At 39.2% G+C, this 15777-nt stretch overlaps 2 protein-coding genes across 3 annotated transcripts; one reads left to right on the forward strand and one right to left on the reverse strand.

Moving 5' to 3' along the window:
* The first annotated feature begins 743 nt into the window (after positions 1-743).
* On the forward strand, positions 744-8724 carry slc25a18 (solute carrier family 25 member 18). Of its 2 annotated transcripts, none has more exons than XM_034085512.1 (9): positions 744-819; positions 1187-1312; positions 3188-3243; positions 3490-3580; positions 4123-4238; positions 4430-4616; positions 5464-5627; positions 6675-6750; positions 6863-8724. In XM_034085512.1, the coding sequence occupies exons 1-9, from the start codon at positions 800-802 to the stop codon at positions 7002-7004; spliced, it is 978 nt and encodes a 325-aa protein (XP_033941403.1). In that variant the 5' UTR covers positions 744-799; the 3' UTR covers positions 7005-8724. The 2 variants fall into 2 exon arrangements, with proteins under 2 accessions (XP_033941403.1, XP_033941405.1); XM_034085514.1 differs by having other exon boundaries at positions 774-819; positions 1190-1312.
* A 1-nt stretch (position 8725) lies between these two features.
* atp6v1e1a (ATPase H+ transporting V1 subunit E1a) lies at positions 8726-14116 on the reverse strand. Its single transcript, XM_034085515.1, has 9 exons — positions 13926-14116; positions 13418-13483; positions 13207-13316; positions 12589-12655; positions 12121-12210; positions 11959-12027; positions 11740-11834; positions 11517-11604; positions 8726-9282 (listed from the first exon to the last, which is right to left on the reverse strand). The coding sequence occupies exons 1-9, from the start codon at positions 13956-13958 to the stop codon at positions 9220-9222; spliced, it is 681 nt and encodes a 226-aa protein (XP_033941406.1). The 5' UTR covers positions 13959-14116; the 3' UTR covers positions 8726-9219.
* Positions 14117-15777: the final 1661 nt, after the last annotated feature.

Here is a 15777-nt window from a genome sequence, read left to right on the forward strand (position 1 = left end):
CTCAAGATGTCCTGTGATGTCCAGTGTGTTGGTCCTGGGATATTCCACTTTCCACATGTATGAATCTGGATTTGCCTGGCTCTTATGGTTAATGTTAGGTGTGTCAACCCTCCACCACAAAGATACACTTATATGGCCTTGAATGCCTTCACTTGTTAGACATTTGTATCCAAAGTGACATTCATACTCAATACTGTGGACAATCCCCACAGGGGCAATTTGGGGTGAAGTGTCTTGCCCAGGGACACAACGACATGCTGACTGCAGTGGGGTTTGAACCTGTGACTCACTGATCCGAGCACCTACGGACAATCCACTACGCCACACGCCTCCTTCACAAAGCATCATTTAGAATAGAGGAACATTGGTCTTATTTGTACTCTTTGAAATCATTCAAACCACATCAAACTGTGTGTGTTTTTGTGTTTCCAGGCAGTGGGAGAGACATTTGGTTTTAGTGTAATATACAACAAAGCAGAAAAGCTGGCCAGGAGATCAAACATCAGTGATTTTGCCATAAAAAACAAAAATCATCCACTCCTGTCGTACCAAGGAGGAGAAGAAGAAGGCGGCCAATTGGTGGGCAGGTGAGCTTTGAGCTGTGGCGACAACTTTGGTTCTCTGCGCTAAAGTGTGGGAGGGAAGAGGAAGAGGAAAGGGAAGACGAATAGGAGGGGTACGTGGAGGAGGAGGAGGAGGAGGAGGAGGAGGAGGAGGAGGAGGAGGAGGAGGAGGAGGAGGAGGAGGAGGAGGAAGAGAGGAGGAGGAGTAGTGGGCCTGGAGCTCAAACACAAGCAGGATGGCGGAGAAGCAAGTTAGGTAAGTAGTTTAACGTGTTTGTTTAGACTAATGAAATATACAAATATTCACTAAGTGGAAGCAGCTGCTGGATTTAGCGTTTACACTCTTTGTGTGTGTGTGTGTGTGTGTGTGTGTGTGTGTGTGTGTGTGTGTGTGTGTGTGTGTGTGTGTGTGTGTGTGTGTGTGTGTGTGTGTGTGTGTGTGTGTGTGTGTGTGTGTGTGTGTGTGTGTGTGTGTGTGTGTGTGTGTGTGTGTGTGTGTGTGTGTGTATTTTGTATCTTGGTCCATGAATGGATGTGTTTGCGTGGCTTTGTGTGGGCGACTGCATTTGCGTGGGTGCGTGCATGCGTGTGTGTGTGTGCATGTGTCTGTGTCGATCCTTTAGCAGCCTCCCTGCTAAGCTGATTAATGGGGGCGTGGCAGGCCTGGTTGGTGTGACATGTGTGTTTCCTATTGACCTGGCCAAGACCCGCCTGCAGAACCAGCAGGGCGTCCAAGTCTACGAAGGATTGTGAGTAGGGCTCCCCTCACCCGAGTTAATCCCAATACTGTAAATGGTCTGCCACACACTTGCAAATATAGAGCTTTAAATGCTTGTTTACGTTTTAGCATCCCTGAACAATACAAAACAAGCCTCTAAATTAAACTTTGAGTCAGGGAATTGCAAAAAGATACCTAGACATCTTTCTTCTGCATATCTAACTTTCTAAACTGTAAAATGCTGAGGCGGAAGAAATACTCAGTTTAAAAAATACTCTGTTGAAAAAGTGCTGCATACAAAATCTTACTTGAGTAAAAGTACAAAGGTATTGGCATTAAAATGTAGTTAAAGTACCAACACTTAAAGTGCTTAATGTGCCTAATGTCCTGTTTTAAATTTAAATATATTAAATGACTGGATTACAATTATTCATGCATTAATGTGTTCATCAAAGTTGGTAAAGGTGGAGCTAATTTAATGACTTTGTATACTGCTGCTCCATACCTCAACCTATACTTTTATGTCATAGTTTTTGTATTAGTTTATGTATACTATGTATTAGCTTATAATGTGAATATGTAAAGTAACTAGTAACTCATTTTGTTGAATAACTGTAGTAGAGTAAAAAGTAAAATATTGCCTCCAAAAATGTAGTGGAGTTGAAGTATGAAGTAGCATAAAATGGAAATACTTCAGGAAAGTACAAGTACCCCACAATCTTATCGAAGTACAGTACTTGAGTCAATGTACTTCAATACTTTACACCACTGAAGCTGACCCACATACTTTCCCAATGAATCTCAGAGGGTGGAGCAGAACAAATAAACACTGACATCCCATCTTTGAACGCTGTTTTTGTGAGTTTGTTCAAAATCACTCACACGCTCATATCAGAGGAATGACTGTGTATTTTGTGTTGCTATAGTAACTTAAACAAAACCTGATCTATTTTGAGGAAGGTTTAATCTGACACAAATTCAAGATTTACAGAATAAAAGACTTCTGTGTCCTTAAAAGACCCTTAATTTATAACTGTGCACATCTGTTGGGCATCGTTCTGATTGGGTGTGGCCATCCTGTGTTAACCAGCACTTTTTAAACTGTGGTTTTCAGCTGTGAGTCAGAGAGGGACATTTGATTCCACAGAACTGCTCCTACAGTTCTGTACGAGCAGTTCAGGGGTTTTGCTAGGGGAACTTGGACGCATTAATAATCAGTATTTGTAACATCTTGGTGAAAGCGTAGGTCATTATTCCAAGTTTTTTGTGTGGATATTTTCCATATGAAACTTGACAGCAGCCTTGTATGTATCTATAATTATATGTATTTTTATTTGCAGCTACTTTAAATCAACACACATTATGGTATTATAAGTTAAATTGCCAAATAGTGAAGTAAAGTCACCTTTACCAAGTCCAACATTGAAGTGATGAACACATACATGCAGTAATAAATGTAATACAATAATTTAAGTTAAATAAAGAAAATTTAAAAGTGACAATTTTTGGAATATGGAATATTTGGGATTTTTTTTTCTAATTAGATAACTTTTATAATGGCCATATATCTCCATCCATAATACTACATTTAAGTGTATTAGTGGATTGCAATATGGTAATAATATTATCAACCTGCAAAAGTAACTAGTATCTAATGCTTTCAAATAAATGTAGTGAGTAAAAAGTACAATATTTGCTGCCAAGTAGAGTAGAAGCATAAAGAAGCATAAAATGAAAATATTATAAGTAACGTACATGTACCTCACAAATGTACTTAAGTCCAATACTCACAAATGCTCTTAGTTACTTTCAACCATGGATTATAAAATATATGATTCTGTTTTGTTTATTGTTTATTCACTGAGAAACAGACAAAATGTCAATCGCCTTGTTTTTGTCTTCTAAGGCTGGACTGCTTGTCAAAGACGGTGCGCTCGGAGGGCTATTTTGGATGCTACAGAGGTATTTTTTGCATTTATAATCCCTGAGACAAACAACCCTACAACTGTGCTTTAAATGACTACGAGCTTAACCTGGCGTCCTACACTGTTGTTGGTCCCGTGAGCCACTCAATCTTACTGTCAAAATAAGAGCATCTGTTCAGCGGTTAGACCTGAGCCGTAAGCTGTTGTGTAGGGTTGGTTCTATTTGTGTACCTGAGTGGAATCTGGTGTGTGTCACTGACATCTGCATGTTTGTCTCTACCAGGTGCTGCGGTGAACCTCACCTTGGTCACACCAGAGAAAGCCATCAAGCTGGCTGCCAATGACGTCTTCAGGCAGAAGCTTTCTAGAGATGGGTACATTGATTATAATAACATATAATGAAGCTACATGAAAAAGCATTCCAACCAACTTTGGTTTAAATAACCACGTTTTCTTTAAATAAATATAAAATGATCATGGTCTTACATACTGTAGGGTTATGGTGATATTGGCGAACATTTTTTATATTGATATAGCGTTTATTAAAGTGAGTTATCTTGGTCAAGATAATCTTGTAGCGTTCATTTAAAATTGTGACAGCCCATTTCTTACACATTTTTTATATAGGTAAAATGTGTTTGCTAATCTTGTTTTAAGCATTTAAGTCTAAGGCCTTAGACTTATAAATGAAATTTGCACCAAAAAAAAGGAAAAAAGGTGTTGATAAGCATGATTTGTGCGGTGCTTTGGTACATAAAACATGGCAAGGGAACAAGTGATCCAAACAAATCTGAAGCTTGTGATTGCTTTTATAAATCAATGTATGGACTCGAAGTGTGTTTTTACAGAAGCATACTCCTACAGAATATCTATAATAATAATAATAATAATAATGTCACTATTTGATGTTTTCCAGGCATCTGCCCCTGTGGGGGGAGGTACTGGCAGGCTGTGGGGCTGGGACCTGTCAGGTGGTCGTCACCACTCCCATGGAGATGCTTAAGATCCAGCTGCAGGATGCAGGAAGGCTTGGTGAGTCACTGGAGTTAATGTTTTTTTCTTCACCATGTGTTTTGTCTTGGTACAAATACCAAAAAGCAGTGTGTTACTGTCAACGTTGATGTAAGCGCAAAAGGCAGCACATCATCTGGAAAGTCAATCGAAACAATGACATTTACCTGCATGTGCTTTCTAACCAGTTTTGTTCTGTTTTTGACAATCAGCTGCCCAGAGACCTGTCCCAACTCCAGCTCAGGCTGCTGCCCCTGGTCCAGCACCAACATTGGTCGCCCCCCCGCCACCGCGGCCGAGCCCTCCACCTCGGGCCTCGGCCATGGGCATCACTGCGGAGCTGCTAAAGACTAAAGGACTGGCAGGACTCTACAGGGGGGCAGGAGCCACCTTAATGAGGTATACAGATATGTAAACATACACTACCAGACCCCATACAGAATATGTGTTTACTTTTTCTTCTTTAAATGTACATGCATGTATGCATTTCTGTTCAGATGCCTAAAATCAGGTCGGTGTTAAACCCAAGTTTAAGAGATGTTTATGTTTTGTTTGTTTGTCAAGATAAATTATGTGATCCAACAACTCACTCGTAAAATGTTAAGCTTTTACGTGTCTCATAAAAGGCAGTTGCTAACAAGATGCTAAAGGTGACGGCTAAACATCATTAAATCACTAAATTAATCACTAAACATCAACAAGTCCACCTTTAGCTTAGTGGTGATAAAGTTGAAGTCATGCGACCGCGGTGTTCGATTGACTTCTAGCAATAGCAGTTATGTTTCAAACGTGACGTCATAAAAGTAGTGTTCATTTGTCGAGATTATTTTGCTGAACAAAAGTTTATGATACTTTCACGTTAAAGTTTGTAGCTAACTAGAGCTATCTACAAGCAAACTGTCAGTAACTTTTTACATATTGTTATATCCATTTTGAACTATTCCAGACATTTTTAAACCTTGGAAAATATTCCGTCCCCATGACCATGCGCAGTGTGCTACGGCTTGGACTGTACTTTGTTTCAACCCAATCATCACTGCTTTAGTGTAGCGAGTCGATTGTTCATTGCATAACTTACACTGCGTTTGTCGTATTTCCTGGCCCCTCCGCCAATCAACTCTAATTAATCAATGGATGCCTGCAGCTATGTCTGGCTGCTGTACTGCGGTTGAATGGAGCCATTTCTCTTTCAGCTTTTCTACTCTACCTCTATGTTTTTAGTTCATCCCATGTTTATCTCTTTTAGGGATGTCCCTTTCTCAATGATCTACTTCCCGCTGTTTGCCAACCTAAACGCGCTGGGCCGTGAAAAACTGGGTGATGTGCAGGCCCGGGCGCCATTCTGGCAGTCGTTTATGGCAGGCTGCGGCGCAGGCTCTGTGGCAGCTGTGGCTGTTACACCACTGGATGGTGAGTGGCAGAATGAAACCACCTCTGCTATTCACAAAGATGACATGTGTATCAACAGTCGTAATTGCAATGCTTGATTGAAATATGGTAAAGTACAGAGATGGGCCAAGTCATTGTTCCCAAATAGTCCCAAGTAAGACTCAAGTACTTTGCATTCAAGTACCAAGTCAGGTAACAAGCCCTACATAGTTCAGAGTCCTAGAAAAGTAAAGATCCACTCTTCACCAAATCTAAAGTCATTTTTGTAACAATCTGTTTTGTATACTGTAATTCGTTTAGTTTTTTTGTTTACCAATGTATAGCACCTTGTACTCAAACTTAATTTTCTGTGGTATACTTTTTCCCAACAATTGCTCAATAACGTACTTTAAGTTCTCTGTGCTTCTTTCCTACAACTTAATTGGAAGCTGTGACATTGGTTCAAAAAGGAGATCTAGGGAATTAAGTGTCGAATGTCTATGGAATGGATACTGTTAACATTTGTTCATTCAGGAAATTAACAGGAATTCATTGATTTATTGTACACTTTTAAAATATCATACTTTTAAATCGTTGGTCTTAGGGAGAGGTATCAAGTTCAACTCTGAAATCAAAGTAAAGCCACAAGTCATTGGTGTTAAAGTCTAAGTTGCAAGACTTTTTTTTTTTTTGGTCAAGTTTGCGATGTAACTTTTAAAAGATGAAAATACAAATAATAACACACAAAGGTATAGATACACAGCCTCACTTGTTTCAGTATGACCAGAAGCTATGGTTGCTAAGGCTAGCTAATGTTAGCAAACTATAAATCGTTATTGGCCGTGTCTGAAGACACTTTGGCATCATTTATCACCACTGCCAGCTGCAGTTACACTATGGTCATTTTTAAATATCAAAATGTTTTAGTTAGGGAGTGAATATGAGAATGTTGACCTCTTAACTGTGGTTATCATTACACTACATGTGTGCATTATTTACAATTCTCCTGTGATTGTAATCGTTTGGCCCCATCCTGCTATACCTGACGTCTTTGATTTGACTGTACTTCTGTGTTTTTATTGTTTACAGTCATCAAGACTCGTCTGCAGACCTTGCAAAAAGGGGCGGGCGAGGACACTTACAAAGGAATTGTTGACTGCACGCAGTAAGATTTGAGTCTTTAACTAAACATATTTTGCCTTAATATTCATGAGTGTAGGAGCCTTGTAGCATCTTTCTTTCATTCATCCGGTCCTCTTGTCTGTGTACTTTTCCAGGCGCATCATGATGCGGGAGGGCCCATCAGCATTCCTGAAGGGTGCAACATGTCGTGCTTTGGTCATCGCTCCCCTGTTTGGCATTGCGCAGGGTGTCTACTTTCTCGGGGTAGGGGAGACGCTGCTAGATTTGCTGGGATAGCATTGCTTGGCATTGGAGGTGGAGGTCTTTGTTGTCTCTGCGACAAATGAATGACACAACTGAGTGAAAGGTGAATACAGAAAGAGGGGAAATACGGCCACCATCTGCTAACCAAAGGACGAGGAATGGTCTACAATATGAAGAGGCTCTTTTTACTAATATATGGACCCAAGGGTTCACTCTAATCATGTTTCTCTAGGATCTTACATGCTGTCAAAGGGGTTCCGTAGGTTAAACACGGACCTGTGTATGTGTGTGACTAATCTGAGGGTATGTGTCCCAAAGTGTCTGGGTTTATCCCCGTGTTCTTGCCGCAATATGTCTGGAGCTGTTCCTTTCACCTGAGAGAGATTATTCTGTCGGGGTAAGAGGCTGCTGCATGTTGTTCGAGGCTGCTAACTTAATTGCCTACTAATCTGATCGTTTACAAAGGTCAGGATGGAGAATGCATTCTATGCAAGTGACAATTCTCATTTCAATCTTTATCAAAAGTCATGACGGTTTGTTGTCAGTGGCTAATTTGACGTTAAATGCCAATCATTTGGATTTCCATGTGTTTTCTCTAGAAAGGGAGCTTAATCTCCTTCAGCCTAGCTTGTTACGCGTCCCTCACACTCCATCCGTGAGGTCGGAGTTGTAATCTTGCATTCCCTCAGTGGATTGGGAGGTGCAGGCTGCCAGAAACACTAAAGTCCTTTGTTAATCTGATGGTAATGCTTTAATCCTGTGCATTAGCGTACAATATACCCCGAACTCACAGCTCACTTCCTGCCTAAAGGTCACAGGTTAGACTGCCACTGTCTCGTATAGCCTTCTTCTTCTCTATAGTGTGGAAGTAGGGTTGCAACGGTCTCATGGTTTACCTTTTTATGAAAAGTAACCGTTATTATGCAAGGTGCATTTGCTTATCTACAGTGTCAAGGAAACAAACTGACAATAGGGTGAGTAAAATGTAAAGACAGGGGCAGCCTGACTGTGCTTTCGCTCACCTACAATGCTAAATTGTTTATTATAATAACAATAGGACATATATTTTATAAGCAAACAGATGATGCTATCTTTTATTTGGTAGTTGCTTTAACATGCTATAGTGCAGCTAACGTGCTTTAGAAAACATAGTAATATACTATTTTTGTTAAAAGGTTCGTAATTCCGTTTATCGTTATAAATCTGTACTGTAACTGATGATTACAATAATAATAATAATATGATGGTGTTACACTATGATTATTATTTTTTTTTATATATATATATATATATATATATACACCGTTGCAACCCTTCTAGAAAGTATTTAAATAAAACATGCAAGAAGCCTGGAGCTCATTTTGCTACACGTTAAAATACATTGCTTCAAATAACGTGAACACAAACACTAAAATAAAATGCAATTAAAGCCTTATCACTGCTGTACGTTTCTAAAGCATCAGAACTGTAAGTCTTAAATGGAATTGGTGGTGCTGAAACATTGATTTAGCGAGGACAATTATTTCTGTTAGACCCACTGAGGGAGTATGGCACGTTGTGTTGCCAACTGTTTGCCATTCCGTAAATCCACTGGGTGGCACTAAAAGCTTCTTTTTTTTTTTACATTTTTAATGCAAGGCACAATTTGATTTCGCTAGAGTACCTAGGCAACTACATTTTCCTCATTGTAGAGTGAACTTTGCCTGAGTAAAATGTTTGTTTACAAGCTGTAAATAAAGATACATGCAGATTACTTTGTGTCAAATACATTTATTTCTTTGTTTTTTTTCTTATGTTAAATGCTTCACATCTTTGGTAAACAGCCTTTTTGCTGTCCGTATGCACACACAAGGGATATTTGGCAAACATACCAGTTAATCACACACATTATAGTCTGAAAATGTGTATGTCTTTGGGACCTAATATGTAGCTTTGATCACATTGATCAAGTAGTAAAGAGTAACATTTCCCAAGAGTAGGGAAACATATTTGCAATGCAATTTAAAATAGTCCTTAAGACATTCCCTGTATGTACATGTGCTGTATTATTACACAGTCCATTAGTAGAAAAATAAAAAGATATATGAACACATCAGTAGCATCCCATGGAGTAAACCAGGTTTCTCTTTGACCTTAATGTGTGGTGGGTGATTGTGAGGACTATCGCTCAGTATGATGAAAGTCTGTGTTCACCTCATACAGTTTATTCCACCCGTGCATGTCCTCGCTGCCTTCCTCAAATCCACCGTTAATCCAAGAACTTGCGGTTTGGATTGGCGCCAAATAACTTCACTCTGATTTCAGGCATCATCTGTTAGGTGTTAAGTGAGGACACAAATAAGTAAACACGAGAAACTAGAAGAGGAAACATGGATACATTTGTCAAAAAAACATGACAATCAACGAAAATAACTATATCATATTGGCAATTTCCTAAAAAACAAACATTTTGCCGATTGAAACGTGTTCTCTCTATGGGAGTTGTGCTGAGGGAAGCACACTAAACAAATAACACTATCACCTTTTTTATAAACTACTTTTATAAAATGTCTTTATGAGGGTTGAGTCATGTGATACATATTTGTTTTTAATTTGTGCAGACAAAAGGAAGTCTGTTAAAGGGGCCCTATTGTGCTTTTTAGGGCGTTTCTCTTTCCTGTAGTGTGTTGAATAGGTTTGTGTGTTGAATAGGTTTGTGTGTTGAATAGGTTTGTGTGTAAATGCTCTACAAAGGCTAAAATCCCAAAATTCCCTCCAGTGGGAGTTTCTCTCCCTGAAACTCCCACCCTGCCTGAAACGCTTCCATTGGACTCCTTTGTTTACATCCGTGACATAGTGACATCACTATTTAACACTGCACTTGGCTTAATCTCCAACACATTGTACGTGATAAGGGTGGGATATCTCTAAGCAGTTGACCAATCACAACAGATAACCAATCAGAGCAGACTGGGCTCTGGTTTCAGACGGAAGGTGAAAAGAGGCAGTATGAGAAAAATAAAGGTATTTTTGAACATTAAAGCATGTCACAGTAGAGGCACAAAATAAAAATATGAAACCTGAAAAGGAGCATAAAAAGGCCCCATTAAATAATATTAAAGGTAGGATATGTAAGTTTGAGAAACCGGCTCGAGATACACTTTTTGTTATATTCCATGGAATGCTCTTAACATCCCAATAGCAATGAATATATTAAGTGCTTTGACAAAAAATCCATACGTCATCTGTGGAAGCCGTAGTACTGTAAAAAGCACAACCAATCATCTGAGCCGGCCCGGCTAAAGTAACTGGATGGCCTACCTGCCTGTCAGCCTTCCATCTGTGCACAAACTTATCTCGTGCCCTCATTGGTCATGTGCGCGTTCGTGTGTGTTGGAGGAGGGGCTCTGTAAGGAAGTGGCAGATTTTCTCCGGTTGTGTATTTTCAAATTCTAGCGATCTCGAGCCGGTTTCTCAAACTTACATACCCTACCTTTAACCTATACAATTACTTTTAACAGGATGCAGTGTGTAGGTAGGGATGTGTGTTCTCAGAGTTCTAATTGGACAATAGCATAGCTCAATAAAGTTTAAATAATTGATCGAAATTAATCTACTTGCCTTCAAAACAATCCAAGCAAAAAGAAGGATCAGTATTTCCCCATGCTTAAAAAGACTGCTCAATAAAGTAACTCCAAAATAAAGTATAGGAATGTGCTGCCCTCCAGAGGCAAACAGCAGCAACTACATTTCAAATGTGTTAAAGGTCCCATGTCATGCTTTTCCGGTTATTACCCGTCCCCTTGTGTGTTATGAAGGTTTTTATGCATGTAAACGGTCTGCAGAGTCACAAACCGTCAAAGTACAGCCTGTATGGTCCATTTGTCCAAATGGACCAATCCGTGGAGCTCCACACACACACACACACACACACACACACACACACACACACACACACACACACACACACACACACACACACACACACACACACACACACACACACACACACACACACACACACACACACACACACACACACACACACACACACACTCTCAGCGGCAAAACTGTGACGCGCTGGGGGGGTGCTAGTGGAGTCTCGCAGCAGGAAATGAACCCAGCTCACACTGTCCGCTCAGTCCTGTCCTCACAGCAACGTCCCGCCGACACGACACCCAGACCCCACGCAGCATTCTCATCTATTTGTCATTACTGGTGTCATTTTCTGGTTGCTAACAAACGCCATTGTAAAACATAATCACTGATGTTCCGCTGTAACGGTGGTGGACTCATCAGAACATAGTGGGCGAGCTGACCAATCAGAGCACAGTGGGCTCACAGGGAGGGGGGGGGGGGCAGGAGCTCCAACAAGTCGTTTAGGACAGACAGTGAATACACATACTATACAGAGATACTGTATGAGAAACCAATGTGAGTTTGGAACATTGAACAAAGTAAATCTATTCCAGTAGACCTCAACAATGGAATTCTGATCAGTAGAAATGGCCATGACATGGGACCTTTAAAGGTTTGTGTATAAATATGTAATCAAATATGCTCTACCTGTTGTGCAATAAGTTCCAGCCTGTTCTCCAAGGTGTTGGAAACCTTGATCTTCCCATTATCGTTAAACACCTCAACCCCTCCGCAGCTGTTAGAACAAAGAGTAGACACAAATATTAACAGCAAGCTAAAAAGCTTTTTCTTGACACATTGAATCATAGTCATCATAGAAAAAGTATTCTGGAAAAGACATTCAATAGAGTTGATGGTAAAATCATCTCACATGTCTGACGAAAGAAAGCGCACTGTGTCAATTTTTACGACTATGTTGATCTTCACCGCCTCTCTGTAGATGGGGATGTTCTTATTAACTGCCTCCTGTCGAAACATTTAAACATAAAATTGTAAAACAACGCTAGCGACTATCATGAATGTGACAAAAGATGCAAAGGCAGTTGTAGTAACCTTGGCTTTTTCAAACAACTTGGCACAATATAGTCACCTGAACCATTTCTACGTCTTGCTGTCGGCAGCGGACGGTCACTTTAGGTTCCAGTAGCTGAAAGAATCCCTATAAAATTGAAAAGAAAAGGCTCAGAAAACAAACCGCTAAGTTGTTGACTCACCTGTGTCCTCCCAACAGGAGAGTAGTTTGGGATTTTACCTGAAGCAACATGCCCTGCAATAGGACGGAGTAATTCTCCGGGTCCTTGGCAATCTCTGCAAGTCTTTGACGAGCATCATTCTGTAAATCCTGAGACAAGAAGACAGGAACACTGCTCATCACACTGCTCATCAACCCTCTTATTTTAAGATGGCATATAAGGACCAATGTTGGTAAATAATAATATCATTATTTAAATAATATTATCTGGATATTCTCTGAAATCCGATTGCTTCATTTACGAGAATGACAAAAACAAGAACATTCTAAAATTCTCTAAGAATTAAAACAACATTTGAAGAGATTTGGATTTACCTCATCACATCTTTATAGGACAAAACATAAGCACTCATGCACCTTATCATATGTGTTTTTGTATTCATCTATCAATATACTGAATGTAAATGTGAGAAAGTTATGTGTCAGATGTGTAACATGAACTGTGTAAAATATTCATATTGATTTTACCGTGATCATGTCGTCCCGAGCCTTCAGCACCTTAAGCCTTGCTTGGTTCAACAGGTTGGACATCTGTCTGTGGGAGTGAAAGGAAAGGTCAATGAATGTATTATCTGCAGACATGAACATGAAATGCCGCATGCCTTTAATCCAGATGTTCAGAGAGATACCCAGTCGTCACATTGCATTGATTAAAAAACACCCTTGCCGGCACAATTGGATTTTACACAGATATGGTGATGTTCATGCTCTTATGGAGATTTAGTTACAAATATGTAGCCACACTAAACTGTAATGAGATTCCATGAATTTATCAAACAACAAAATAACAGAGCTAAGAGAACATATATATATTCATCTAGTGAGAACTGATTTGTTGACGCAGTCGTTATGTTAGTTCAGATATGTAAAATGTCTGACAGTTAATAATCAAAGATGTCGGACTTGAGGTCTATCTATTTGACATTAAGTTTTTCATTTTTTTCTAAAACCTTAACTACATTTTTCAAGTAAAACATTTTGAAAAGGGCCAATGGGTAAATTCGATTTTCTCTGCTAAGGGTTTACTCAAACTCCTTGGTCAATTAAGTTATCTTCCAAACTGACTACAAATGACGGAAAACTCACATTTTCTTATGTTGTTCAATCTGCTTATCCTTTTTCTCATAGTATTCCATGATTTTCACCCTCTGAGTCTGCACCAGACGCCCTTTCTCGATGTTGAACTCTTCCTCCGCCTGTAAACAGATGGGTATGACAAGACCAGTGACTGTGATCCCTACAGCAAACATCACAGACAGACAGACAGATAGACAGACAGACAGACAGACAGACTTACCTTAGAATCAATTTCATCAACTTTCTCATTGGCCTCCTGCTCAATGAAGCCCATCATGTGCTTGATCTGCAAAAACAAAATAGTCTGTTAAAATGTTGAAGTCACAAAAAGCTTATGTCAACCTTATAAATGCATGTACATACCAAACAAAAACCCAATACTTACTTAAACACATAATTTAAATAATGTTAGCACTAAAATATTAACCCTAATATATGAAACGGAACATTACCATTATTTGTTTTGCTTTTTTTTTTACAACAGTTAACACTTTTAAATAACCCATATTTTAACTAAATAAAGTGTCACGTAAAGGAGTTTAGTAACAACCTCATAAGTTAACGACAGTTAGTTTGTGCATAATGATTTAGCTACTGACGCTAGTTTTAGCCCGTTAGCAAGTGTTAATGTTTGTCATGTTAAACTACAGCTAGCTTAATGTATAACTTCGTCACTGGGATAAATAGTTTTAAACTTGACAGTTCAGAGTCAAAATTGTCTACTTTACCTGTTTCTGTACGTCAGCATCGGTGAGCGCCATGACTGGTCTTTAATATGTTATTATTTTTATTTAACGTTTGTCAAAAAAGGGCAAAAAGTATTCCCTAACACTTGTACGATGCAGATAAACACTGACAGTTGGTAGAAAACACTTTCCTTTTCTTGTTGCATTCTTCCGTCGAGCTAGGGTTAAAGACAAGAAACAACATCCGGTCACAAGTTTCAAAATAATACACTTATTCAAAATAGGGGCGCCACTCCCCTCTCAATATTTATATAATATATTTATATAAAAATAGAGAATGACTCACGAAATACTATTGAGATATTTATTTTAACAATGCTAATATTAAAGATGTTGTGCAAGGGATCATCTGCAATCTTTCTGGCAGTTTTTTTAATATATAATTGCAAGATCCCATACGTGATATCGTATGGTATTTTAAATTGTTCAGGTTGGGCGTCGCAGCCATTATATGAGGGTGGGACAAGTCCCCCCCAACTTTTCAAATGATTAGTTTAGACCCCCATACACTTTTACCATGTGGAAAGTCCGTGCATCGGCCTATCCACTCGCCGCTCTTTGGTCCGTGTACGTTTTGTTAGTTTGATTTTTCGTTTGAACCAAAAAAACGAAAATACCAGCCTTTTTTCGTTTTAAATCAAAAACGAAAAAACGTGAAACCAAAGCCGTTTTCCTGTTTATGTTGTCTGAATCAAAAAACGGATAACAAGAAGACCTAATAAAAAAACGGTCTGGTTTTGGTTTTTGATAACAACTTCATTCAATTTTCCGTTTTGTATTGAAGAATGAAGAAAAGCAGTCTGGTGGACCGGAAGTTAAAGAACATATTTCAAAATAAAAGACACGAGGATATAATGGCAATGCTGTAAAAGACCCAGAAGTCTGACGACCCTTGGCCCCCCTGCTTCCGGCACCCATGCTGACGAGGATACGTGTATTTCTGCATTCACATGCAGATATGTGTTTATAGAGATTAATACAAGTATGCAAGCTCTGTGCATAACTTTATTTCGCTGACTTCCGGTTTGTACTGTGTCGGCAAATCCAGTGTCCAGCTTGTCGCTGTGTGACAACCATTGAACAACGTCATGTTAGTTGCATACCTGCAAGATTGACCTGTGGCAAATGTCAGCGATGTGAACAGAACTGTCACCCTACTTTCACCTGCACCCAGCAGCAAGCTGAAATTATGAATGAAAAGCGTAGTAATCATAGATAACACGGCAGGGTCCGTGACAGTTTGTTTTCATCTGATTTCAAATAAACAAAGTCTTGGTTTTAAGAATATTAAACTTGTTTCGCCAAATTCAGATGATAAAAACAACTTTTAAGCTTGTAAAGGCATAATTACAAGAGGCAACTTAACATCACAGCAGGCATAACCAGGCCCGGTTCTACGGGGGTGCATAAGGGTGCATTGCACCCTCAGTTGAGTCGTTATGCACCCTCATTTGAAAAATTAAAAGTAAAAAAAAAAAGTAAAAGTGAAAAAAAAATTATGAGTGAAAAATATTACATTTTGCCTACTATTACTAACAATAGTAGTAATAATAATAATATGAAGAAGAAGAATATAGTTGAAATAAAATAAATTGTAATTGTGGTTGAATAACATTGTCTGCTGCATTTATTTGATCAATTTAAACGGTAAGTAACGTTATTATGTCAGGTGCGCGTGACCTGTGCCGCTGCACATTCATCATCTGCAAGGTGCTTGCACAGCAGTCAGTGATGGAACTCAGAACATGGCTAAAACAACCAGCCCTTATCGCCAGCATACACTGCATCTACTGCAGGTAATACAGTTCAGATCATGGGGACATTACGTTACTGT

Source organism: Pseudochaenichthys georgianus, chromosome 6, assembly GCF_902827115.2.
Source record: "Pseudochaenichthys georgianus chromosome 6, fPseGeo1.2, whole genome shotgun sequence".
NCBI lineage: Eukaryota > Metazoa > Chordata > Actinopteri > Perciformes > Channichthyidae > Pseudochaenichthys > Pseudochaenichthys georgianus.

Excerpts from the sequence above, each read along its gene's own strand:
- slc25a18 (XM_034085512.1), top strand. The coding sequence starts at position 800 with ATGGCGGAGAAGCAAGTTAG. Across the intron at positions 1,313-3,187 it reads GTCCAAGTCTACGAAGGATT|GCTGGACTGCTTGTCAAAGA; the intron begins GTGAGTAGGGCT and ends TTGTCTTCTAAG. Across the intron at positions 4,617-5,463 it reads GCAGGAGCCACCTTAATGAG|GGATGTCCCTTTCTCAATGA; the intron begins GTATACAGATAT and ends TATCTCTTTTAG.
- atp6v1e1a (XM_034085515.1), bottom strand. The coding sequence starts at position 13,958 with ATGGCGCTCACCGATGCTGACGTACAGAAACAG. Across the intron at positions 12,656-13,206 it reads ATTGAACAACATAAGAAAAT|ACAGATGTCCAACCTGTTGA; the intron begins GTGAGTTTTCCG and ends TCACTCCCACAG. Across the intron at positions 12,211-12,588 it reads CTCGGGACGACATGATCACG|GATTTACAGAATGATGCTCG; the intron begins GTAAAATCAATA and ends TTCTTGTCTCAG.